This window comes from Varroa jacobsoni, unplaced genomic scaffold (assembly GCF_002532875.2).
Source record: "Varroa jacobsoni isolate VJ856 unplaced genomic scaffold, vjacob_1.0 scaffold_25, whole genome shotgun sequence".
NCBI lineage: Eukaryota > Metazoa > Arthropoda > Arachnida > Mesostigmata > Varroidae > Varroa > Varroa jacobsoni.
Genome location: NW_019212927.1, coordinates 282,419 through 309,546, shown reverse-complemented (window position 1 = coordinate 309,546; position 27,128 = coordinate 282,419). Strand labels below are relative to the sequence as shown.

At 37.9% G+C, this 27,128-nt stretch overlaps 1 protein-coding gene across 1 annotated transcript in view; it reads left to right on the top strand.

Moving 5' to 3' along the window:
• The window catches only part of LOC111258794 (trypsin-1), a 33,422-nt gene extending 8,831 nt beyond the window's left edge, over positions 1-24,591 (top strand). Inside the window, exons 2-7 of the mRNA XM_022830327.2 lie at positions 9,897-9,982; positions 10,394-10,567; positions 12,131-12,199; positions 15,510-15,615; positions 17,661-17,845; positions 24,410-24,591. Coding sequence (XP_022686062.1) covers positions 9,897-9,982; positions 10,394-10,567; positions 12,131-12,199; positions 15,510-15,615; positions 17,661-17,845; positions 24,410-24,571 — 782 coding nt within the window. The 3' untranslated portion in view covers positions 24,572-24,591. The remainder of the gene's footprint in view (positions 1-9,896; positions 9,983-10,393; positions 10,568-12,130; positions 12,200-15,509; positions 15,616-17,660; positions 17,846-24,409) is intronic.
• Positions 24,592-27,128: the final 2,537 nt, after the last annotated feature.

Genomic DNA, 27,128 nt, shown 5'->3' with positions numbered 1-27,128 from the left:
CCGTATAAGTATTGGATATGGATCCTATCTGTAGCTATTAGTACGAATTTTATTTTCCTAAATCCGTGGGGACTATTCCGCATAGATCCGTTTCCCTTTGCATATTTTCACAGGCGTCTCATATTGTTTTCACCTAGTCACTTCAGAAAGCTAATGGGTGAATATGACCTCTTACCTTTCAACATAAAAGCTAGCTCAGCATCCTTTCAAACTGAAGACAGGACGCCAGTCCTGAAGATGTTTGTGCACACTTGGGCAGTCAGCTCAGAGAGTTATATAATAATTTTGTGATTAGTGGCACTATCAGCATTCGGCGCCTCACTGGCGTTCCCCTACCTCAAAAACTTGCCCAATCAAAATCGCAGGGAGTATTTTTTTGCATCAGAAAAAAACAAATTCCGAAGGGCCAAAGTCATGAAAATAATATTTTTATAACCTTTTTACCTCAAAAAAAATTACTTTTTTCATCCACTTTATTATCATTTGAATGATTTTGTATGGCCGTCTCCATGAGTCCTTCCATACTTCTTCTAAGAAGTGGTCCCGCTTTTTATTCTTACTATGCTGCATAGCAGTAGTTACCGATATTAAGTCGTCTGTGTAGGCCACTACGTTTACTCTGTGGTATAAATAATGTAAGCACTCTATCGCTAGAAAAATTACACAGTATGGGTCCCAGATGGAGCCCTGTGCCATTGCTGTACTTATCGTGCAGATTTTTCGGTAACCTTGATAGCTAACGATAATGCCGAAAATATGGAACCATCCCCTTGGCTTCTAAAGACACGTCCTGGTTCACCTATTGAAAGGCATGTATACCGTTTATAAAAATAGCCGAACGGATTTCTCATCTTCCGCGTCTTTGTTTTGTTTTTTTTAGGCGTGTTCTAGGATCGGATTGAGGTAATCTATCCTTTTTAAACCAGAACTGTTTTTTGCAAGCGTTGTTTTTTTCTTTATTACATAACTCAGTCTGGGCATAATAAGGGCTTCGGATGCATTATCCACTGTACTAAAAAGGCAGAGTGATTCGTATGAACTAGGTTGCCAATAAGGCTTACCAGGAGTTGATATGAGTACCAGCTTAGCCTCCTTCCAATTTTTTGAAAAGTCTTGCAAAAAACCTAGTCGACATATATCAGAAGATTTCTGGATGGTTGGCTAATAAGCGCTTTACAATTTTAGATAGTATTCTAACTGTCTTGGTACTTTCTTCACCACTGGTCTTTCACCAGCTTTTACAACCTTAGTCTGATAAATTCAGTATTGTTCCAAACCTCAAAATGCTTCGACAGCAGCTTTTCGATTGTCTCTGTGGTCAGTTAATTTGGGCAGCATTCTAGCAGGTTTGCCTCAAACAAAGTTTTTTAGTCGTTTCTTTTTGGACAGCTTATTGCTTCTTTAAGCTCTTGCTTTTTCTTTTCGTTGCTTCTCATGATCTCCTTGTAAGAGTTGGTTCTGGCCTTTTACCTTAAGGTACTCCATTGAAACCCATCCCCTAATTTTGGCACAAACGCCCCTGGTTCTGCCTTCCTAGTTTCCTCGAGCTTTTTTCTCCACTAGTATTCAATCTATTAGTCTTGCTGAAGTTTTTCCAGCCCTGCTTCTGGGTAACTAGTACTTTCATCACATCTTCATGTTTAAAAACGTTCTAAAGTGTACGGTAACCGCTGCTAATGCCGTCGAGTACCTCTTTGTTTAATTTCTCGGGGCTTTAATCAATACCTATTTTGGTTTCCCGTTTCGTCTCGATACCAAAATTTGAGCAGTGACCAAAACTCGGTACCAAGTTATCGGCTGCTACCTCATAAAGTACTCTACTTAATTTCATAAATCAAGTTCCTTTGACCATTGAGTCTCTTCAGCTCATCTACAACATGCCACTCTCTATTTGCTTCTACTAGTAGGTCCGCACGGGTAATCAGGTCTATGCAGACCCCTTGTCTATTTCTGTAGAGAATGTGTTATGTTCCTCTTGATTAACTATAAGTTTTTCTGGTCCACCGCTTAGGAAAACGCGCTACCGGGGATAAGCCGCATATGCTCTTTTAGCTGATGACACCTGATACGTCCAGCAACCACCATCCTATTGCTTTTTCCAAGCCATCCCATAGGTAGTCAAAAATTCTTTAGCAGATTTCATAGATATTATCTAAACTGTAATCGTTTTCTTTCTCTGACAGCAACCTTGGTGGCTGTAATAAACAACCATACATTTGTTGTCGTCGGAAATTTGCGTAGCCATGTCTTCACAACGGCTTCGAGACTCTTTGTCAACGTTCTTAATGGTTATATCGATCGGCAGGCCATTTTATTTCAGAACCAGCCGGCTTTTGTTACTGTTTTTTTATTCAGAGACTAGGTTGATATCGACCTTCTGCTGTAGCAACTTTAGGGCAATACTTTTCACGAAGACGAAGCCTATTTTAAATGGGTTCAATGTAGGGCCCTGACTTTAGTTTGAACTTATTTCCGCCGACACCACTACTTCGTAATTATCGACTTGTTCCTTATGCTTCTCTTTAAACCAATCGGGAGATGTAGAAGTACTACGGGTTAACAGGATGAAGTGGCTGTGCCACTGGATCAAATTTTCTACCGTTCTAATATGTGGATAAGGTTATCTTATTATCTCGCTCTACGGTTGATACAAAATACCGACGGCATTTCTTCTGTCCAATAAATATAGCTTAAGAAATTGCTATCCCCTGTGAAAAATTGGATCATAAAATACATGAGGCCCCCCCCCCCCCCCCCGCCCCCCCGGTTTACTAAGGCAATCACTGATTATCAGATTAATGTTTCTCTGGGTCTACCGGAATAAGCACTGTGTTGCGCCGTTCTTCGATCTGTGTGACCTTTCTGATCTGTGTGCATATTGTCCTGTACCTTTGAAAAACCCTGAATATTAAGACCATGGTTCTGCGGATTGGTTTCCAGTTGCTCCATGTTTTCATCGTGAAAGATGTTTAGACCAATGCTCCAAAGAGTCTTATCAATTTTACAACAACCATACCCATTCTCTTCCTCTGCTTTCTCGATCCATGGATATTGGGCATGTGTGTAACCAGTTCAACCGCTTCCATTTTTGCTTTACTATCATTAGTCTGATGTGCGGTGCTCCGCAGAATCCTGGGTACACATGCAGTCCGAGGTATTTAGCCATCCTCACGATCATGATCCTTAGATTTTGTTACACTGAGTCTCTCCCAACATAGCTTCTTGCTTATAATAATTTCAGCTTAGCTTCTGGTTAGCGCTTGGTTTCGTCTATGTCCTCTCAATCATAGGGCGGGCTTAGCAAGTGCTTTCCGATTCTAATTCCTAAGAGGTTCGAGCCTGTATTGAAGCTGGCAGGTCACCGGTATACGCTATAAGCTTATAGTCCATAGTAAGATCTTCCTGTTGCTATAACTTGTCGTAGTAAGGTTCTACAACTATACTCTGAAAGTAGAACCATGCGAAATCGAGGAGTACGTACCTTTGCTGTACGCCACGCTGTCTTTCAAGGAGTCCAATATCATCTTTTTTAGATATTCCCAAACGTGACCTTTTTTGGGCCTTCGTAAAATAACCATTACAAGAGAGTGTTGAACCTTTAGCATTTAAGATGATTGTTAAAAACAAGTGTCTGCTTTAATTTGAAGCAGCGTTGCCTGTCTCCGCTTTATCTACCATTTGGTGCATTGCTGACACAAACAAGCGTTTTTTTCTGGGACCATACTAACTGTCAGATGCCAAAAAACAGCCCGTTTTTCCTTTAGAAATTTGTGTAGCGGTGTCTTCACAACGATTTCGAAAACCTTTCCCAACGTTCTTAGTGATTATATCTATCGATAGGCTCCTTTTATTTCATGAATCTGCAAATCTTTTGGCAACATCTTTCCATGCACAGTTAGAAATTTTTGATAGGTAGTTGATGGTAACTTACTTTTTCTATTTTTAAGCAAAGACTAAACGTTGGTTTTACTGTGAGTTTTGAACCATAAGTGTAGGCTAAAAAAATTCGTTATGTGAACACAAAAAATATTGGTCTCCCCACATATAATTTCACAACATCTAAAGAACATTTGCGTGAATGACTTGATTAATGAACAGCTGAGCTAAACGTAGTGGTTTTGATCAAAACTTTTCGCGTGGGCTAATACTTCATGCGCTATCGGCAACGTAGTGGTTTAGAAACATGTTGTTTGCCTTTATGTATGCTTCATGAACTACCATCAACGTATTTCATTTTCTGAAATATGCTAAGTAACATTGTGTTTAACGTTGCTTCATATCAGTGAGCTGTTTTATTCCAAATTCCAGATTTTATGACAAATTGCCTATTCGTTCCTTAGTGGGTGTTTATTCGATATCTATCGTTTTTTGACTTAAAGCACTTTGATCATTATTTTACAATAAGCCCGTTTCGGCTTGAGAGTTAACGCTGATCTCTACAAGTAGGTATTCACTAGATATGACCCTAAACTCTTTTATATTCAAAGAGTCGTTGGAGCCTATCCGACGCTAGTGGCAGCATGGCTCTACGATGAAATATGGTGCAAATGTAGTGTATGAAAAGACATACTAATTAATTAAAAATAACACGCCAACGTTAGGTAATTAACTTTTGGCGCGTGGTGCATTTGTATTAATTTTCTATGTTATGTGGTGTCTTTTCTTATTTGGCTTCTGGCCGCGTTACATTTTGTACTTGATGTACTGTCGTTACTGATTACTAAGTTTGCTCGGTTCTTACATTCTGATCATGAACATGCGTTTTTGTTTTATTAAATGAGACGATACTTTTTTTTCCTAACTACTGGCATCAATATTATTTGGCCTTTATTTATGGAGGTTTTTATGGTTGCAGATTTTCATTGTGCATTCTTTTAATTGGAGTGGGACTTTGGTGTTCGCTCACTCTAGTTTGCATCGGCTTGCATAGAAATCACCTGATCTGTGCCGTTTTAATGTGAATGATGGCAAATTATCTTATGCTTATCTGACGGAAGATTGAGTAATAAGATCACAATCATTTCTTGTCGCTATTATTTGTTGATACAGCTGCTTCTCCCAGGCGATGAAAAGGTTTGTCACACCGAAGGTCGATCTGAAGCCACTTGAGGGTATCTGAACCAAGCATTATATTTCCTATGTTAGTTAAGCTCTCTAGATAGGGAGCATCTCCTAATACATTAAGATACATTTTACTGAACCAATAATCTGGACGGTCCTAATTGCCTTCAAGATTCCTTAATATGATGCACTTTTTTTTAAATCTCCACCGATGTTTTAATCACTCTAGTTCTTTAAGGGAGATTGAATTAGCAGCACCTGACTCTTCATTCAATGAAATAATGCAATTTTAAGCATTAGCGACGTCTGTCTCATGTTGATACATTGATGCAAGGTTTTCATGCGTATTTAACTCTCAATTCAAGTACCACCCGAACGTGTGGATAAAAAACACTTTTTTGAATTAAGACTCAGGTCATTACCTGTAAATCGTGGCCTTACAAGATTTTCTTATATAAGGGATAGCTGAGCGTTTTGAGTTAGATGTCAAGTAGTGTCATGAAGCATTGCTTGAAGGTTGGCTCCCCGTAAGAAACGATGTTCATCTGCACCCGATTTTAACCGATACGTAGACCTGCTCAACTTCTATAGGCAAACACGGTATTGCTAAAGCATTACGCGAACATATAGAGCGCAAAAAGATCTCTGAATGTTCTCCGGATTAAAGCATTTTAACAAGGTATAACATTTAGTTCTACGCAGGAATAATACTTATTATCACATAGGGTCCATATCATTTTGAGAATTGTTGTATGTTTGGCCAGGCATTAACGACGCCTATTGGCCGCATCAGACCAATTTATTAAAAGGATAACCATAGTAGATATGTATCAAAAAGCAAAGTTATAAAGATTGTAAATGTAACAAAGCAATTGCTCTGCTTAGCTGATCTTGCTATAGCTAGACAGCCAGATCTTCATCATCAGAAACAAAAAAAAAAAGATCGCTTTTTCTAGCGAGAACTTTTCAACAAAAAGTTTCCAGCCATTTTGATTCCGCTAAATTCTTTATAAAATCGCTTTAGTGATCATTTGGAATGTATGCGAATACAACATTAGCATTCGCAGATTAAAAATAACTTTTCGAAGCTTGGGGACATTTGCTTGTTTATAACGGTGCTTCCTTCAGACCTTTGGCGTCTATAAAATGACCCCAGGATAGATCTCAGACAGAGATCACAAATCAGCATTTAATCAGAAGCATGCAGCGTCTGCAGCATGTATTTATTCCTGTTGCTCCTGAGACCGACTGAAATCTTCTTGAGTTCGATGAGAAAAGTGGCGGATGAACCTTGGCCGCACGAATAACGTAAACCCTACAACCAGAGGGGTGAACTGACGAGCTTTGATAGTGAGGGGGTTACGTGTCAAGCCCAGATTGTACCGCTTGCACAAGCTAACTCTACGGCCAGTCAAGATGACAAAGCCGGTAGGGAAAAACGACACAAGTAATTGTGCAGCGAGTTGGAGCTGGGTTGGCAAGTGTTGGATGTAATGCCGTTGCCACCGGCGTGAAATTAATTTAAACTGCTTCAGACACTGGCGCATTAGACATTACTTAAAACGTCGCCGTCCCAATAATAAAGTACACATAGCGTCCCTCTGTGCTCATGAAGTTTAAATGCCTGTTAAAGACGAGTAACTACAAGTTAATGAGATTTAAATTCTGCCGTTCGTGTTGTAATGTACTGATGTTGTTCGACACCAATGTCAGAATATGATGAATCAATGTGAGTGGGTGTATTTCTTTTATACATATGAACAAAACCGTTAGCGGGTTTCCTGTAGTAAAAAAGCACGGCTAGCTCTCAAAACAGTCTCAATTCTGAAACTTACCTGCTCTTTTTATGTCAAAGCAATACCTACTGTGCCGACGGTGAGCGTCCTGGCATTTCTTGTACGCCACCTGCGATTAGTTACAACGTGCTCTATCAAAAGCTAACCAGTGCGATCAGCAGCAAATCTATTACTCGTTGTGTTATTCGCGTAATACAGTAAATTTATCACCCTTATTAGAAACGCTTTGAAAGCTTTTTAATTAATTTTTTAAATCTCTTACTATATGCTCTGCATTTACATTGGCATCGGAGTTTATTATTAGTGTAGTTTCGCGCATTGGGCTAGCAGTCATACAATGGAGGTATTGTGAAAAGAGTAGAAGGAGGTCAACGTGCACGAAACAACTACGTTCCATACTAACTATGTAAAAGGCACTTGAATAACGCGCGCGTATATGAGGCTGACCTCCTTATCTATCCAAGTCAAATTATAGTAGTTTGGCTTCACTTGCTTAAGCGACAAAGGCATGCATGCCATATACACTACCCTTCAAATAATAGCAGTTTTCTTTAGCGTCTTAATCCCCTAAGTTCCTGTAGTAGCTCATAGATTGTAAACTGTTGGTGTTTACCACGGCAAGACAGAACTCATGAAACTCACACTCTACCCACCAACTTCCACAAGGAAACCATAAGTCGGAATTCGACATGGAACCAAGTTGAAACGAACTTAAGACCAATTATTACGGAAAGAGCCACGTATGGCGAATGATAATGCTTCTTTAAGTATTTTTTACGGACTTATATTAACAGAGGATATCTCCTTACAACTTATGGTTATAAGTACTATGAACATGGTATCAAGATTGGACGGTAGGCTCCTCATCCTTTATATAGTCTCTGTCATAAAGTTAACTTCGAGCTTTTTCCTTATCTCAGCAATATTACCTTTCGCAGAACATTTGCAGCTAGCTTGGCTATCAAAACAGGTAGTTCCTTAAGGAGGTTCCTATTCGCGGCAAACAGTGCATTGCCCACAGGCGCTTTTCTGGCCGTAGTTCGCTCTCCTACTGTAAAAAGCTTATTCACTAGTGACGTTTGCAATATTTTCCTCAAGGTCTAATACAATCTCGTATTCTGTTCTTTTGAATCCAGTGTAGTTCGCAAAAAGGTTTTCCGTTTTTTTTTCTATCACGTTTGGTTTGCGTATTTAGACTTTCTTGTGTAAGAGGTTAATCTCGCTTACAGGACTTCACTCCTTTGTACCTCATAATTTTTGTTACGTATTCGGATACTATTGTCTACATCCTTTTATAAGTGATTCATTAAGCTATTAAATATGGCGTTGCTCCTAAAAGCGTGCCGTAATATTTTTCAGCAGTTGCCCTTTTTTTCCTGAAGCATATATCGTACAGTCGCGTGTGACTTGCATCGTCCCACACATCAGCGACGTATATGATGCTTGGGTCTCTTGGCGCCTTATGGATCTTACCATTGCATCGTTCTTCCAAAGCCCTGCATCGTTTTTTTGTCTGATTTTCTTGGCAACGACTCTCGTTAAGCTTGCCCACTCCAGTCGTTACTTGTCGAGGGTTTATCTTCTAGCGTTATCTCGCGTACGCATCTTATTCTAAAACATTTCCTCTCCGTCGAACATGAGGTCCAAATCATCGTGAAGTGATTTGGAATGTTTTACTTATAAATAAGCGACCACTCACCGTACTCCTTATAAGAGACCCTTTTCTTTATTTGATTTTATAGCTTTTGCTTGATCGAGGTCCGCTAAAGAGCTATGGAATTCACCAGTGGGACAAGTAGCTCCGTATTTCTTTTACCTGGTCTCGTAGCTTTCGGCATTAACCTACTGAGACTAGACGGACTGTCTTTTTAAATTAATACTAATGTTCTACACCTCCTTGTTGTTCAGTACTGCAGCATCTGTCTGTTTAGGCGTTAACTCTGATTAGTATTTACATTACTTAAAGCCCAAAAGAAACAAGGGAAACATCTTGTTTTACAGTTCTCTTCCACTGCTAGTAGTGGTCGCCAAATTTTAGGTTGCTTGCATAAGCTAACGTGCTTACTTTATTCAGAATAGACAGTCTGAGCACTTTGTCGTAGCCAAAGCTTTACGGGATTGGTCCTTAAACGAAACTGTGTGGCATTCCACGCAAGACGCCGCTCGAAGTAAAATAATTTGCTCAGATTTCTTAATGATGTAGATAGCTAGTGATAGCGTGTCGGAAATATAGTGGCAATCCATTCGCCTGTAGAGCGTGTGAAATCAAGTTTCATTTAATTTAGTTGAAGGCGGTTTGAGACATCCAGCAGGGCAGCCAACACACACCCTGTGGTCTCTGCCGCTTTTTACCCTTTTTTTCCAAAGAGAATCTGTGAGGACCAGTTTCATTGTTGAGAGAAGTCTTCAAACACTTCTGAAACAAGCACTTCTTTTTTTCATTTCGTTAGTCAGCCTCTTTATAGAATAGGCTTCAAGTGCTTCATTTACTGGATTAAGGTGGTAGAGCGGCCCGCATGACTGTCCAGCAGGCTTGACAAGATCAGGCGTTCCTTCGCACACGTTCCCTTCCGCGTGATCCCCTGAAAATGTTTGTTGTTCAATAATTTAATTGGTCTTTGGGTAGTTGGTTAGTAATTATTTCAATTTCAGGTAGTATTTCATGGAGCCTTCATAGCCTTGCAAGCGGCCGCCATTATTCTCGTTACCGAGCGTTTGGCAGTATTTATTCCTTAGCACCTTCTTGACGCTCCAGTTCAGATCTATATCGGCTACATGTTCGGTGCAAGTTTAATTTTCATACACTACCTCTCAATTTCATAAATGAAGTTTTTGCAATTTACATCTCATCCGCGTATACGATCCCCTAGCTCCTTTCATCGTTTTATCCGTGTTAAGGTAACAGTAGTATATTAATGTTAAGTGGCTTAAGGCACGCATGTGCGAGTAAGGGATGAACAAATACTGGAATCATCAATAATTATACTAATCATGAAGTTATAATAACAACACACTAGTAAAAATGTATACGCCTTACAGATGAAAGATGTGGACAGTTTGAACCTTCTATAAATTCACGTATTGTCGGCGGACGGGAGGCTGGTTGGCGTGAGTTTCCATGGCAGGTATGGCTTTTTTTTTGTTTTTTCCACCTTCGAATCAAGCTTGGTCAGTAACCCGGAAAGGTTAGCAGTCCAACGTTTACGAATCTATTTGGATTGTAATCTATTGGCAAGGGTTTACAATCAAAAACACTTCTGTAGCAAACAATGACTTTGATATTACAATTTATTCTGTATAACGTATATTTCAAGTTTTGTGTATGATTAATATTGGACACAACTAGTGTTACCATCTCTACCCGTCCACCAATCCGGTTGCTAATAATCCTCAATTTTTACTTGTTCTTAGTTGTTCAAAGAGACCTAATTGACAGTTTAGGATTCTCTTGTCTATCGGGTACTGTTTCATAAAGCAATGCATGTTTGCTATTGGTTGGACTCGGAAAATAGTAACAAATATTTACGTCATAACAGGTCTCAATAAGCAAATACGGACACCACTTCTGCGGAGGTTCAATTCTTAACGAAAATTGGATAGCTACAGCAGCACATTGCTTCTACGAGGCTCGGACTGAAATGCACGCGTTTGAAGCTATAGGAGGAATGCACTATTTACATATAGAAAATCACTATTGGCAGAGGCGAAAGGTAAAAATACGAACCTCTAAATCCATTGCTGCCGTAAAATCATTTGGATACATTCGAAAATGCTTTAAAACAATTTAAAAAAAAAAGCACTTTCTAATTGTTTCCTTGTATGTTTTATTGTTAAACATTGCTATCATAGCTCTACTTGAACTACAACGCCCACACAAATGACGCAACGAGCATAGCAGTAAGCTATTTCGTATCCCGCTACATTTAAAATTCTACGCCTGAAGATGACAATATATTTTTCTTATGTATGTTTTGCTTTTTTCATAACTATTCTGAGATAAGTCCGGCCGCACAATTATATCTTAATATACAGGCAACGGTTCTAATAAATAATGCAATATGGTTATCTACCTTGATTCAAAGCACACTTTAGTTGCATAAATTCCAACGATTTTTCGACTGATGACTGATCAATTTTGATTGATGAAATGAAAATTTTTCTAATAATTAATTAAATTAATGAATGAAGCGTTTGAAATATTCAAATTCTTCTGGGACTACATCAGCATCCCTCATCATAATTAAAGTCTACATATCTTGAAAACACGTATCAGCGACGTTTTGACGTTCCATTCTTCAAACATACCTAAGTACTTTAAAAAGGGACGTAACCAACATAGTAAGCCAGTAGAATCTTTTTGTGATCTTAGTATAATTGTTTTGCGAATTGTAGATTTCTCCATTAAAATTGCGATAATTGCTAAGTCTATAATGCTATTTTTCTGTGTCTCGTACTCAAAATATCCGCTTTTAATTTTCACAATTTTGAAGACTTACCTACACCAAAATTTATGCAAGATTAGTGCATTCAATAGAAGGCACTGAAAGAGTCCGAACTCCGGAAACTTGTATCATGAAAAATTTGTTCCGAGTTAGTATGTCTTTAAATACAATTCGTGAACTGCGCAAACAAGCAGACATCGAGATGCACAAGTTGTGAAAACCAAGGATCGGATCTAACGTATGAAAATCAAATTACTATATTTATGTTATTAATGATCACATATATGATACCAAATTATTGTCTTGTCACATTACCACGTTATGGTAATGTTGTGATGTGCTACGGATGAACAGTTATTTATTTTTATTTTTTTTATATTTCATATTTATATATCGCACGATGGTGCAATAGTAACGTGATTGAACTAAAAAAAAAACACAGAAGCAATATAGCTTCAAACTTCAAACAAATAGCTTTCCTTTAGTAAAAATTCATAGGAAAGTTAATATCTTTTACTGTTAGTCTTTTGAGATTCCTCGCCTTGAGCCCTTTCCTGAAAGATGCTCGAAGTTGTACCGAAACAGCAGTATCAAAACTTATCAAGGTCAACTTTGCAAATAGCTAAGGTTTTTAGAACTTTTTAAAGTTTGCCGTTTTCGCTCTGACAGGTTCTCTCATGCTGCCAAGAAACAACTGTTGCGTCGTCCAGATTGGTTTGGTTGGTAGCTTACTATGTTGAAATATAATAGCACAATACGTCTGACTATACGAAATACTTCCTTTTTTTGATAGAACTGTACAATTCTTTTCAATTTTTTCGTTCTATACAGGTGGTTCAAATCGTAAAGCATCCTGATTTCGGCTACACCGGACATAGGAATGATATCGCTTTACTAAAGGTTTGCCATGTTTTGAATAAAGGCTATCTTCTAGGTCTCGCGTTAAATTCCTTGCGGTTTGGTTTTATATAGATATATATGCAGCTTAAATAAACTCCGACATAATAATTAATTGAAATTATAATTCAATTATTTGTTCGCACTGAAGCCGTATGAATGGATATGGTTACAATCATTGCAGGGGGTGATCATCTAATACAAAACCGGGAAAGAATTATTAAATTTTATTAAGCTATATTATGAGCCAAAATTAAAGTCATATTCTCAAACATACTCAGCTGACGACCACTCTGCTGAAGATTATATATAAAATATAATAATTAAGAAAATACTCATTAATGATTAAACTAGTCATGTAACAAGAAGACATAGATCATATATAGCAAGTGTTCAAGATATCCAAGTCCTGTCAAGATATCCAAAGAAAAAATTCGATACAACTCAGGATTAACGTATGCTGCCGAATGAACTACACTGACTCTGTTTTCAAAGACTGCATCGTGGGCCTGACAGGCTGATAAATCTATAATAATAACCATAGCTACTGCATTGATAGGGATACACCGCCACTGATTATTCAACTAGTACAATAAACACTCTTACTATCTACTGAATCGATGTTCGAAATACTCCCATTGTGCAGTGGCCTGCCGATACGGACAGAAAGCACAGAAACAATGAATTTAGCTATGTCGGTACTCGAATGCATGGAGAATTCGGACAGCCTCGCGAGAGTTGTCCTTTGTTAGCGCGTACGATGAAAGATGTATCTTTCGGTGTAATCAAATGCTGCCGATTGCAGGTAGCATGACAACTATCTATGCATGCGGTGCAGGCACAATTTCTTTAACGAAATGTGCAGTGGAACATTTAGCAGTCAATTTAATAAGGCTACCAAGCAGATATACAAATATAGCGATGAAAGTGACCGCACGACTGGCTTCTGCACGGCGGGTTAGGTAGGCCTCCTCCCTGTGTTACTGGATGATTGCTACTGTCCCCGTAATTGCTTGCTCGTGGTCTAGACCTGAATCCTGACATAGACACACTTTGTTTCATGCTGGAAGCCAGTCATTTGATAGAGTGCTTAATGGCGATGCTAGGCGTGAAACCTAGAAAGGTCGATTTGTGCTCAGCGGAGTAGAGCGATTTGAAGGTGGATGATCTTCAGTTTGCATTCGTAGCGGCAAGAGAGCGGCGAATTCTTGTTGACATTTTTCTTGTTGGTCTAGGTAAGCAAATAGGTGAAATATTAGGAGTCGCCCGTGTTGTTTCGGATGTCTTAGCGGCTAGAGCGAGATTGATATCAACGTGTGCTGATGCGAAGTTGAGTACTGTTTTGTCAGCGTATATTTTTGATTCTCAGCTCCGAACGAGCTTCGCGTCAAACACATCAACAACGACCGATGTGTTTCGTGTCCTATTAAATGCAGAAGATTTCACAACTTGCGGCTCTTGTCTTTCTTTTGGAATGCCAGAGTTGAACGAAATTCCTGTACGCGGAGTAATATCACTATTTGTTCACCGTCCCCCACGTAAAGTGAAAGTGTAGTGGATAAAGCATTTGCCTACTAATCTTCGGGTTCAATCCGGGCATAGACAAATTTCGTTTTGTGCTGGTAGTCAGTCGTCTGATGGAATGCCTAACGGCGATGTTAAACGTAAAATTCGAAACATAGAAATGTCACGATTTGAAGAATACTCCATGTTTTCATAAATAGATGACTTTAGACTGTTGGCCGGCAACGTCTTGCTCCGCCGCCTGTTCCTGCACGTCATTTGTTACAAAAACATTCATCTCGGCAAAACATTCAGATTTCTCGGACTCATGTTTTAGAGTTAGTTACAGCATACTGACGTATATAAGTAATAAATTCGGAACTACGAATTCTTGCACGACGTAGATATCAAAATGTAATTGTTTTTTTAACAGTAGATCCTCTATACTTCGTATTAATTTTCACAATGTGGTAGTACAGTTATCGTTACAGCGCCCATATTTCTTATCGCATCGAGTATATACGTTTGACACTTTGTATATTGAATTATCAAAACCGTGAGGTGTCACTACGGGGGTCATCTAGGAAGGAACCCATGGTATAACAGGGTTTACTGCAGCCCTTCAAGCATGCCCTTCAGACAAGGTTACATAGTAAAGTGTTGCATGTACCCTAATGTGAAGCACCACGTGCGATGTTTCTTTCCTTCAGTTGTTGGCTACGCAGTCTTAATTTATTTAAATGGGTTGAGTTGTTAAACTAGCCTATAAAATGGCATAGTAATAGTATGCTGTAGTAGCCATTTGCCGACGCTAAAACTTGAACCAGCAAAGGCCTAAAGGAAAGGCGAACATATCGTCACTTAATCATTGCTGCTATCCATCGTCATCATATTGTTAAATGGTTTCTTTCGATTGGTGACATGAACAGCAACCCTCTAAGTAAACATAAATCTAACAAAAGAATACTATTGATCAGGAGAACAAGTTGTGCAAAAAATTTCCGCAAAAGCTATTTTACCGACTTCTATAACTCGGACCCGGTTCTTTATCATGCGCCATGTTTCCTCTAGTAACAGTGAAAATCACCGTTATCATACTGACGGATCTCAAGTACTTAGTTTGAATTATATGCATGACGACAATTTTTGATTATTACTGCAACAATAATTAACTCTACACTAATTAACGAAAAAGCTTTCAGCAGTGAATTGTAGAACACATTGAGATTTGTACGACAATGCTTGTGGCTGTTATCGTAATGCTGTTCATCGATAAGTCGTGGATACGGTGGCGCTGTATTTTTAAATGTCACCTTAAATGACGAAAAAAAGCGCGATTACCGTTGCTTTTTTTCTGCTGTAGCTAGAGAAACTTGAATTCGGATAAAGGAATAGATATAGGGACATGTATAGCATATTATTCGAGTGGAACCAAGATCGACCCCTCTTACATAGGATCACTTATTAGAACCACCATTAGAAAAAATTATAGTGTATGGTTAGGAAAACAGAGTGGGAAAAACTGAGAAGATTGAAAGATGGACCATCCCAGCCCCTACACGTTTACCACACATACCGCCAAGAAATAACAATAAAAAATACCCTTAAAAAGGTGAAAAATCGAGAATGTATCCCACAAATGTCAACAGAGCTAGTAAAGCTTTAATAGGCAGAAAAATAGCTGAACAAATCGTTATTAAGAATATTTTGATCTGGGAGAAGGAATCGGTATGACAGTTGGTATTTTAACTAAGCTGAAAATAACATCTTGTGAATTTTGCATATGATGAATTACTGTCTTGACTTTCAGGTGCAGCATCCATTTAATTTCACGGGTTCCGGAGGATATATAGGTAGCATATGTCTTCCTCGGAAAGGCGAGAATGTTGTAGGCAACGTAACAGTATCTGGATGGGGTGAGAGTTTGTTCTATTAATTCTTTTCATACGTAAAGAAAATTACAAATTATGAAATGATACCACATATGTGCTTTCAATGATTATCAAAAATGTCAATTAGAAAAGCCTTTTGGTTTGTATTTACTAATCCCCTCTATCAATTTATTCCATGATTGCGATTAAGCGTTATATTTTTTGTCTGGATTGCAAAATTTTATCTCGAGTTTGCTGGTTGAAAGGAATTTATTTGAAATGCGTCAATTTCAATATTTCGCAAAGAGAGCGTGAGAGTATAAGAAAGCACATTAAACTCATCAAGAACAGAAACAGAACTTTAAAATTTAATCTTCAAAATATTGATGAAATTAATTATAACGAATCTTAAATAGTAACTGAAACATGAAAAACTATTAATTCAAAATTAAAGGTGAAAAATAATAAAATGCTTGAAACATTGAAATAAATTAGGAAACGAATATCAATTTAGGTAATTTTCTTAATGATTTAATATCTTTTCATTCATGCAACATTAAAGTAAGGTGGTTTTATGGATGATATTTAAAGCTATATTATGTTAAACTCAAACTTTTCAATGCTAGTGCCTTCTATCGTTGTGATTGTTAGCGACCATGGCGACAAGAATTTAGGTGACTTCGTGTGCCCCTTTCATCCGAAAAGCGAGCATTTATTCAATTTCCTTTAGGTGGTCTTTGTTTTTTTATGATTCTATAGTATTTTTCTGGGCAGTAACCGCGTAGAGGTCAATAGAATCCGCCACTGAAACGAGTAGCTTTCTCCCTTAGCTAATCACTAGCTATTAACGTCTGCTTAGTGCGCCAAAGGCTGCTTTCTGCGCTGTTTCTCCACTTGTGGAGTTCCGGTTAGGCCCTCGTAAAACGTTGGTCCCAGTGCCCAAATGATTTTGTTGATTGTAGTAAGTGTCTTTCCAAATTTATTTCAAGGTATGCACATTTCTTTGTGGTGCTAAACAGTATACTCTATTTCTTCCGGAATAACTTCAACACTGCTTTGAGATTCTATAGGAATAGGTATGCAAAAAGCGTCGACAGGTTTACTGTTAAATACTTGGATAGTTCACTGAGTGCAGAAAGGTACAACTGTATAATATGAACCTATGAACTCAAAAATCAAAATTTCTAAATTGGTGCCTAACAATTGTACTACAGCACATAACGTCGTATGGGATTTAAGGGAATTCCAACACGGCAGTCTTGTCTAGATGCGTGTACCAACTATTAAAGGAAAACCTATTGTCACACATGAAGTCCACGTTACTGCAAGGCTTGTAATTATGTGGCGGTTCATTAGTAGTGGGCCTAGTATTATGGAGGTTATTATCGATTTCCGTTTTTCTCACCCACGTGTTGATGATCTTGGAACAGCTAGGAGTGATGGAAACCTTGGATCTGCGCCTTAAGTTCTCTGCGAATGGTAGTATATCGCCTACAAGATATACGTATTTCTGCAACGAACGATGCAGGCCCATTAAAAGCAAACGTCTAACTCGATCAATTATTTAGAGTTCACAACTCAGATTCGGTAGGAAACAATTGGAATCACCTTTATTTCTAACAAGACCATGCGCACGGCAAGCCTTGGGGGCGTACGGTTCCCACGCTTGCAATCGTCCCTCAGCATACTCTGTACTTGATCTGCACTTCAGAAGTCCGGCAACGGGCCAAGATCAAACTCAGTTACGTGAAAACTGTTTACGCACTTCAAGGTCGTTCCGCTTGTATGGAACGTGTTATGAACAGCACGACGGCCATAGAGTTGACCATAGATCTCTAACGTGCCAAATTCCTAATCCATAGCACGTGCCTCCGCTACCTTGATTGTTACGTAACAGAAAGGACACACATCTAGAGTATTTTATGACTGTCTAGAACGCCAAAAAGTTAGAAGGGGCATATATCTTCGTGTTATAATTTGGATCATCGTTTTAATTAATTATAGTACCTTGCATAGGTAAGGAAATTAATTTAACCTACACTTTCTTGCCGAAAACGATAAGATACTATCAAAGAACATTTTTGGTTTAGGAAAGACTGCGGAATCAGCATTCAGCGGGGCACTAAGTTTGCAAACAGTTCAAGTACCTGTAATGAGTGACCTCAACTGTCAGTACCGTTATTTCTCCTTCTGGAATCTAATTCTCGGCTCGAAAGTGGATTCGTCGTCAATGTTTTGTGCCGGATTAGTCGAAGGAGGGAAAGATTCCTGTCAGGTAAGCAAATATTTGTGTAATTTTTTTGTACAATGTATGCCGTTTTTATTACATAGTATCAGGTTTAAATCTTATTTGTAGCTTGTAGAGTCACACCTTAAGATCAAGAAGTTTATTAGTTCATCAATTCAGCGTAAGTTTGCTGATATTACGGTAAGGCATGGTCAGATCGATAAACTAGTGTTTATTAATTTGTAGTTATGACGTATATATAGCAGGAATGTTATAAAAAGATATAGAGTAAGACCTAGCCTATGCTATAAGGTCTATGCTACTTTCTATATGTACGAATGATATCGTTAACGTTTATAATTTCTCGAACATGCTTTTGTATACAGATGCCTGTTAACTGCTTATCGTACAAAATTTTTTCGGGTTAGTTCATAATGTAAATCAATGTTTTATAATTTTTTGTTTGTTTCTGTTAAGCCATCTCTCGATTAATTTATCAAAGTCAGCATTTTATGCTCCACAAATAACTCATTGTATTTTAAACGGTTAATATGGTTTAATGGTTAAACAAGATCGCTAATTGTAGTAGTTCATCTTTTATAGTGAAACCTAATAATTCTGAGAACTGAAGACTTTATAATAACGATTTTATGTTATAATAAGGTTTAGTAATTTTTGAAGCGGCAGCTATATAGGACACCTAATAGTAGTCTATCGATACTTTAGCTGATGTCTTCGCAAAGCGCTCCTCTATCATAGGCTTGCGGTCGCTGTGTTGCTGCTAAGCTCTCTTTTTGAATGAAACGACATGTATTGAAACAGACAGGTTTTTCTTTCTCGTTGGTCGGCAGCATCGAGTACTTTCCTACTACTTGCTTTGCTTTTATATAGCTACATACGTTTATTTATCCATGACATCATCCCAACTTGCCACTCAGAAACTGGCCTAACGTTTCGCCAGTCCCCTAGAACAGCGAAAGAATTGCTCTAATAAGCCGCCTTCCGGAGAAAGAAGGCATTCTTATAGCTTTAAGGCTTCTTTATGACTTTCCCGTTTGAGTGAAAACCAAATCAATCCCGCATAGCTTTTTTATAATGTCTCGTGTTATATGTGTTATAGTGTCGACATGTACAGCTCAAGACTTGGTTTGATGGCCATTTCCGCGTCTATGGTAACTCTTCGTACTTTTTCTAATAACTTCTATGGCTAACGAACTTTTGGTAGCCAGTAATACTAATATGTTAGATGTTCGCACACAAGAGTCATATGGTGACTGATTGATTTATGGATAACTAACAGAGAACCGCGTGATATACCCCTTAAATGGGGCTCTATGGACAGTGCGTTCAGAAACCATTCAACAAGATAACTGCTTCTCGTAACATATTTCTGCTGCACTGTTACAATAAAGGATATCACATGATGTGTGTACAATACGATAATAACAATAATAATTAATAATAAGTCAAAAAAGACTACTTTCTTATTTGCAATGCAACCGGCGACGCCGAGGTATAGACCAACGTTATTAGTTAACGTTCCAACTTTGTTCATTCTTTCACGCCACCTGCTTTCAGTAGACATATACCGAATCTGTGACTGCACAATAATGCATGTTCTATAGGAATTGAAACTCACTGCACTTATACATAGTAAACCTGCACCTGATGAAAGGCATTTTCTAACCCTTTAAAAGCCTACACACGAGAGACCGTGTTGGCATTACTTCAGTGTAAGCTAGTTTATCTAAACTTCTTTTCAGAGTTATTTTACGAAATCTGTGAGATTCTTTTCGGTTATATTACCTTCTAAATATGCCATATTTTTCTTGCACTTTTTTTTCAGACTCTATAATTTGCTCAATAATGATTTTTGTGTTTAGTAGGGAGTTACGCACATTCCCCGCCTGCAGCAACGTCTTAATGGTGGATGCCATATCATCTGTTTCCCCTGAGCCATATAATAACCACAGATGTCAACAAAAAGTTTCTCTTCGATCCATGTACGTTTCAAGTTGCCCATGTCTAGATAGCAACTGGGTGAGGTGTCTATCATACCACTCCTGTGGTTCCGGGATTAGTGCTTTTGTCCATTCAGTTCGCATTTATTCCTTGTAGACAGGAATAAGGCTTGCTCCATTAGTTTAGAGCAGAATTCCTTTCCAGTGTAAGGTCCTGCCTTCATCCAATGCTCCACCTGCTCCTTTTCTGCCAAAAAGGTCTCATGATGTCCTCGTTGCAATCACCAGTGCCGTTTCCGCCGATATCGTACTGTAAGTTCTAGCTACCTAAATGGTAACGGCTCTTTGATCCAATAGTAGGGTATTTCTGTTCATCTTCAACATCAGCGTTGCTACTGTTACCAGTAGTCGTCTAGCGTGTTCCTTAGCCTCGCTGCTGTCGATAGGATCCCCTTGGCTGGGGGCTTTTATGGTGTCGCCTGCATTATATGCGTTGAGTTCGTAAGTTCTATGTCCATGATTACATGCAGGTATTTTGCTCTTTTTCCTTTAAGGATGTGGTCCCTTCTGGAGGTAAGGATGTTTCCTCCTGGCTTTTTTCCTCTTTTTTGGAAAAAGCGCCTCACTACGGCGCTACTTGCAGGAAGGGCTCCGTCATCCCTAACTCAGCCTAGGTGGAAGCTTTATCATACGCTTTCCGCGCAGTTTGTTAGTCTTAATGTGGCTTCTGTGACCTTCCCCTGGTTGGCTGCTCTTCATTCGTGCTCTTTGACCGGTGATAATATGGCTGGTGTGCGCTTATAATTTTTTTTGTATTGGTAGAAAGCCATAGTTCTCCTCCGCGATCCACCGCTTTAATGGTTTCATATTCATACCTCCTTTGTTAAGCCCGGCCTTTTTCGCTACTCGTTTAGCAATTTTAGCAACGCTTTTAGCCTTCCTGCGCGATTGATTATGGTGGCAAGGGCTTATCATATATATTACAAGCCGGTTCGAACAGAGATCTTTGAACTCTTTTGCCATATATCTTGAGTTTATGTGAATTTAGCCCATTCTTTCAGACCTTTTAAAACAAGCACTTTTTTTTTTCCTATTTAGCTTGTTACTGCATTGTTCCCACAATTGTGTAGCTGAAAACAATCATTATAAGAATTTATACTGACTAGATGGTTTGCATCTTCCCATTAGATTTCTTGGAATATCATTTGCCATGGCCTCTATGAGATGGTTGGTTACTTCATTTTATCAGTTGGACAAACCGTACCGTGAATTGCCTGGTTTTTTTAGATCATCTTAAATTCTTCGTTAACGACGCAACACGTAACACCACGCAAGAACTTCCATCTGAGCTTGATGAAATTACTATTGCTAAATACTGGTAGACCACGATTAGTTCATCGTGTCTATTCCAGTACAAGTTTCTAGTGAAACATTCTTTCAGTAGTTGGCCAACCGTACTGAATGACACTGGACAATTTTTTCATTGTTAGGGTCCAATCTTTATTTTTACGCTATTTTATGAGATTTACTCTGATCCTTTATAGATATATATCCTCTTTTGAAGTATCTTCCTTTCAGGAATGTGGACTTATTAAGTCAACAATAAAATTTTCTAAATATATATTTTACAGTTATACTATACCTCATAAGTTTAAGGCGTAACCGTTAAAGTGATTTCAGTTTACAGCCACACTTTTTAAAAGTATGATTTCCAGTGGTTTGTGGTCAACGTGGATTGTTACATGATTCATTGCGTCGATGTAAGGCGCAAACTTCTTGAAAGTAATGAGTATTGTTAGACACTCTTTTTAATAACCACGTAGTTTTTTTTTAACTGCACCTAACGGCTAAAACGTGTAGCCTATTGACCTTCTGCCATATTTGTGTTCCTCTTCTTATTTTGCTCAATTATTATTTTTATACTTTTTACCTTTCGTAATACTCGTATCGATTATGATATAAGGCATGTAAATTTGCTCGCTTTTTGGAATTTGTTCGTTCTGACAGACATCGTGATCATGGATGATCGTACATTTTCAGCACCGAGTAATCCTTGAAGTTTAATTAAAAAGCTTCATTGAACCAATGGAGGTTTTGAAAACTTTGCCGGCTCATGACATTGAACAAAATTCCGTGTCAAGCAATACCCAACTACTTCTATTCACTTCCGGCAAGCAGCATAACATACAATTTTCGCTTTAACTTCTTACCTAGTGCTGCAGCCTAGGAAGTCTCGTGAGATTCTAATCCGAAACAGGGTCCTTGATTCGTACTAGTCTGACGTTGTATACAGGCGTGTAATGATTGTTTTTTACTCTCACTGCTATGGCTAGGCAGCTTTACAAAAGGTGTGAATGCCTACAATTTCAAAATGGTTTACTCTTTTGCGGTTTGTTTCGTATTTCTCGGCCTTTTGTGCAGCATATATACCGAACCTATTAATATATCTCCCAATGCCCGCTTTTTATAGATATTATGCCAAATGACAGCCATACACATTACCCTGGATGAAATAGCCCTAATTCCTGAAAATAGACAGCTCGGATCTAAATTAGAATCAATAAGTCGTTGTTTCAGCAGTCACATGTCAGTGCAAATATGATGGCATAGTAACTTGGTACTAAGATATGCAGTTGTTTCTTCTTGTAATCATGACTGTGTACGTAACTAAGAGGTTTCTGTTCCCAAAGATGCTCTTATTAGTGTTTTCATAATCCGTATGTTACCGTAATTGTAAGAACCACGAACCCGCTATGCAGCGCACCGTTAAGCAGCTTTGTAGCCAATGAAACGGACTTCTATACGACACTTTATGCTAGTCGCATAATTGTCATATGCACATAGTGCTTAGAATTATAACCCGCTTTGCTAAAAGGTACACTAGGCTACTTGGCTAAAAGCTACAAAATGCACAACACTTGCATCTTTTTTTGCAGAACAGACCTGCTGATATTCTGTTGAACAAAATATTTAGGAACCTTGATAAGTTTTTTGCAAATCAGTACTGCGGACAGTTTATTATAATGGAGGAACGATGTAATGATGTAAAAAGTAGTGTAAATAGAATAGTGATTGGTTCATATGAAAGTTAAATTTTTCAGCTCAAATTTAGGTTAATATGCTTCTGGGCTCTTTGCCGTAGTGGTGCGGAATTTTTCGTCATGAGCCTATTGGGCCTTTCTTTAATCAATCCAACTTGAAGTCCTGCAAAAACTAATATAACAATAAATTCAGTAGTAGAAGAAGAAAACCGTAGAAGACAGTGGCCACGGATCATTCGACTCTCTTTTTTCAGTGCAATGGTTTTCGCACTTTGCAATTCAAACAAATCCATAATTCGGCGCAACTCAGATCATAACAAATTTTACATTGACGATCACAAGTACTAGTCGTCCGTTTTCTTTTCAAGCCATATTGATATCTTAACAGTACATCTTAAACGGTACGTTGGTACAGGCGATCAACAAAATTTTACCAACGCTAGGAAATATGACATAATGTAATAAAGTTGCTATTGTGATGAAGATGGAACGGCGTGAACAGTATCAGAGCAGCGATCAAAAGTAACTCATTAGAATAAAAATCACTTATGCTCCGTTTAATAATTGGCCTTATTAGTACTTAAACTAAATTACGTTGATAACAACAAATATTGTTAACTCTTCTTTAAGTTGGAAGATTTAAGTTAGTAACTAATTTCTGCTGCCTCTTATTGATTTACTGATAAAAGTATGTGTTAATCGCTTCTAGTTTCATAAAAATGCCATATTTTTTAACCATATCTGCCCTTTTAATTTTTGATTGGTCATATCGTTACGGCTCTTTTTGCCTTTCCTAAATCTACGAAGGATTGATGTTTCTTTAAGCTCCGGTGGAAAATTAGATACACTGGCATAACTGGAACAAGCTACTAAGCTAAAAACGAGACTTTGTTCATACGTGCATATACTTATTTTTAATTAAAACAGTTTTTTTTTCACAACCGGATACATTCGGAAGTGCTATCTTTCCAAAAAGGGTTGAATTGATTTGTACGTTTGGCTGTAAATGAGTCCCAGCATGCTGTCATTCTTTAGGAAACGTTTTCTCTAAATTTCTTTATCGAGTTTTTCACACCTTGAAATCTTTATGTGTTTTGAAACACCTATAACAAACATCTGATTTCGGCACTGTAAATAATTTTACGCACAAGTAATAAGTTCTAAGCACCTAAGCCTGAGAACCTGTAAGCTCATGGAGATTCTCATACTAGCTAGAGATTGTTTAGAAGTGCTTATCTAAACGGAATGTTATCTTGCGTTGAAACCAAGATAAAGGGACGATATTAGGTAGGGGAACAATGCTTGGGCCTCTTTGCTTAACGTTTTATTGAGAATTTTTGTTCTCCTACAGTGTGAATTTTTTGCAATTCATTTAAAAGATCCATTGTAATTTTTCTTAAGCATCCTAAATGCCTTGTGGACTATGCGTAAGCTTCATTCCTCTAAATAGATCCTAAATTTCTTAGTAAGATCCACTGCAAAAGAGTACTATTGGTGGTAGAATGGCAAGTATTAAGAATGTCATGCTGTTTTCAGGGAATTAGTGTTTCTCAAACATGCATATCACTGTGGTATGTACGTAAATTTGACCAATCTGTCTAACTTTGCAGGGCGATTCGGGCGGCCCAGCTGTGCAGTTCGAAAATCAAAGGGCAGTGCTTAAAGGCATTATCTCTTGGGGAACGGGATGTGCTCGACCAAGAAAGCCGGGCGTTTACACCGAGGTACCGTACTTTGTCGCCTGGATTGATGATGTTATAAATTCAAATTAATAAATTAAGTTTCCTGAAAACTATTGCTTTTTGAATACTAGAAACAGCGAAAGGTTTTTGCCAGCTTTCTTTATATATTGCATAATAATTAAGTCGCGTCAAATGTGGTTTCAGTCCTTTATTTTTATCATAATATTTTAGCATTCTATCAACTGCAGTAGTTTTTTATTGGATCCATCAAGTTTGATCAGTTTAAGAAAGATTTTAATATATTTCAATTTTTAATGTTCGTTTCGCTTTTTCCTCGAGTACGCTTTTCTGAAATGTCGAAATTGTCACTTTTAAAAATGATACACATGAAGTAGACGAGCACGCAGAGCAAAGAAACAAGGGAGAAGTAATTCAAATTTGCTTTTTGCTACCTTTATTTGTTTAACTATTACTTGAAGAATACAATTTTTTGAGTTATAGAAAGAGGAGAACAGACAGGTAAATGAAGCCGGTGAAATGATAATGATGAAGTGAAGCTAAAAAAAACCGATTAAGATTACTGAAAGTAAGGTTCTGCTTAAAAATTATCCGGTTTGTTGAAGTTCCAAGGGTCTCCTTATTTGATGTGGTAAACGGAGCTTCTGGACATTCGACATTTTTACAAAACGTAATCCAGTAAACCACAAAAACAGTGAGGTACGTAAAAATGCGCCTGAGCTTGCAATAAAAATTGAAGTAAAAGTACACTAAACAATCAAGAACCAATTATTTATACATTTACAAGTATAAATATCTTTAAAACGGCTATATACAAATCTATAATGAACGCCCCTTCGATTGTAGCGTTTAAAACATCTCCACCGACACGAACAAGCTAAAACAGTCGTGCTAACGATAGGAGATGCTAGAAAAAGATAAAACACTAATTATGTTTTATAAATTTTATGGGTTAGAAAAAAATACTTATTTAGAGGGTAGTTACAACGCCGGAAAGAAAACAAGTTAAATCAAGCAGTCTCGAGAGAAAACAGTGAACGTCAGATGTTCAGCCTAGAAACAATTACACTCGTGATACGCAGACTTTCCAAGCTTGTCTTTACAGTTGTTCAATACCTTCTGTGTTGTAATTTATGGGTTGTTTTCTTTGGCTTTGACGGACACCTTGAAATTAATCTCTCCACGGAAAATCTGTTCACGCTTTACTTAAAAATAATTAATTCAATTTAGTTTTACAAAATGTTTCATTTGATTTGATAAGTGGTTTTTCTAGGAATCTGCAAGCGCGAAAAGCAGGGAGGTATATAAGTATGTACCCAAAACTGCTTCGCCTATCGCAAAAGACTGGTTTCCGGCAAAGTCACCCTAAACAATTAAGAAGATGGCGTACCATTTCCTAAAATTTAAAGAAGCAATCCTTGCTTTTCAAGATTGTACTTCTAAGGTTAGATAAGTGATAATAACCAGCAAAATGTTTGGGCAGACTTGTTGCGGGCTTCCCAAGCTCAGCAAGGTTATTATATTTGGCAACCCTCCCAAGTGAACTTGTAAACCTCCTACGTCCTTTTTTTCTACAATAATGTTCTGCGTTTTCAGTTTCTATTCTTTCACATTACTAGATGCCTTGGCGCTCCTCATTTAAACTTTTTAAAGGTAGTTCTCAGCCGTGCCTTTTAGAACATATTAATACAAGCTTAATACAGGCACTCTGGAAAAATCGACCAACGGTTTGAACCTTTTGAAAGATAAACTGTTTCGCCGCAGAGCGCAAAAAGGGGGTAAACACTCTTCAGAAACAACAGCTTGTGTATGCAAAATCTTTTAGCATAAAACATATATGCCAGCATGTACAGCTTCTTCTCAAACGCGGCTGTCACAAATCGAATGTTGTGGTCAATTAGTGACACAGTGGACCCTATCTTGGTCGGTTTTATTGCGCTATCGATCGCTTTCCCAGGAACCCCACTTGTCTTTGGAGAGATGACGATTTTTTCAGTTCAGTTTTAGAATCCAATTTCTCAGCATTAATATTAACTGTTCCACTAGGTTCCGTTTCGGACTAAAAAACAAACTAAGAAGGTGCTATTCATTCCTATTGTGTACTACGTACGCCCAGCGCAGGCGAGCTTCTTAATCGTTTTTAAACATTTTTCAGTATTTGTCTGCACTTCAACTTGTTATAACCTTACATAACTCTCACATCCACAAAGCACTTACATACTGTAAACTACTCTAGATAAGACATGTTCTTATTCAGTATAATGAATAAAACAATGACTTTGTCTGTCAACTCCATGATACAGTTTGCTTTACAGAGAATGGTTAGAAAAAAGGAACCTGAGCTTTCTGCGTAATCATAGTTCTTTTTTTCAAACAAGACACCTAGTTTATATACGATAGGCTGAAAAGAAACCTGTTGATCTTTTCATGCTTAATTCCTTGAACTGCAACTTCTAGCGCCAGCGAAGATAAAAGATGAAAGATAATTACGTGGATTTTATACTAAAAAGAAATGTTCATATAATTTTGTTCTCTTTAATTTAGCTGTCTTTTTCTTTACCTTTTTTGCATTCTTTCCAAATACAAGAAGTTAGGGCATGGTAAAAATGCATTTGAGATCTGTATATTG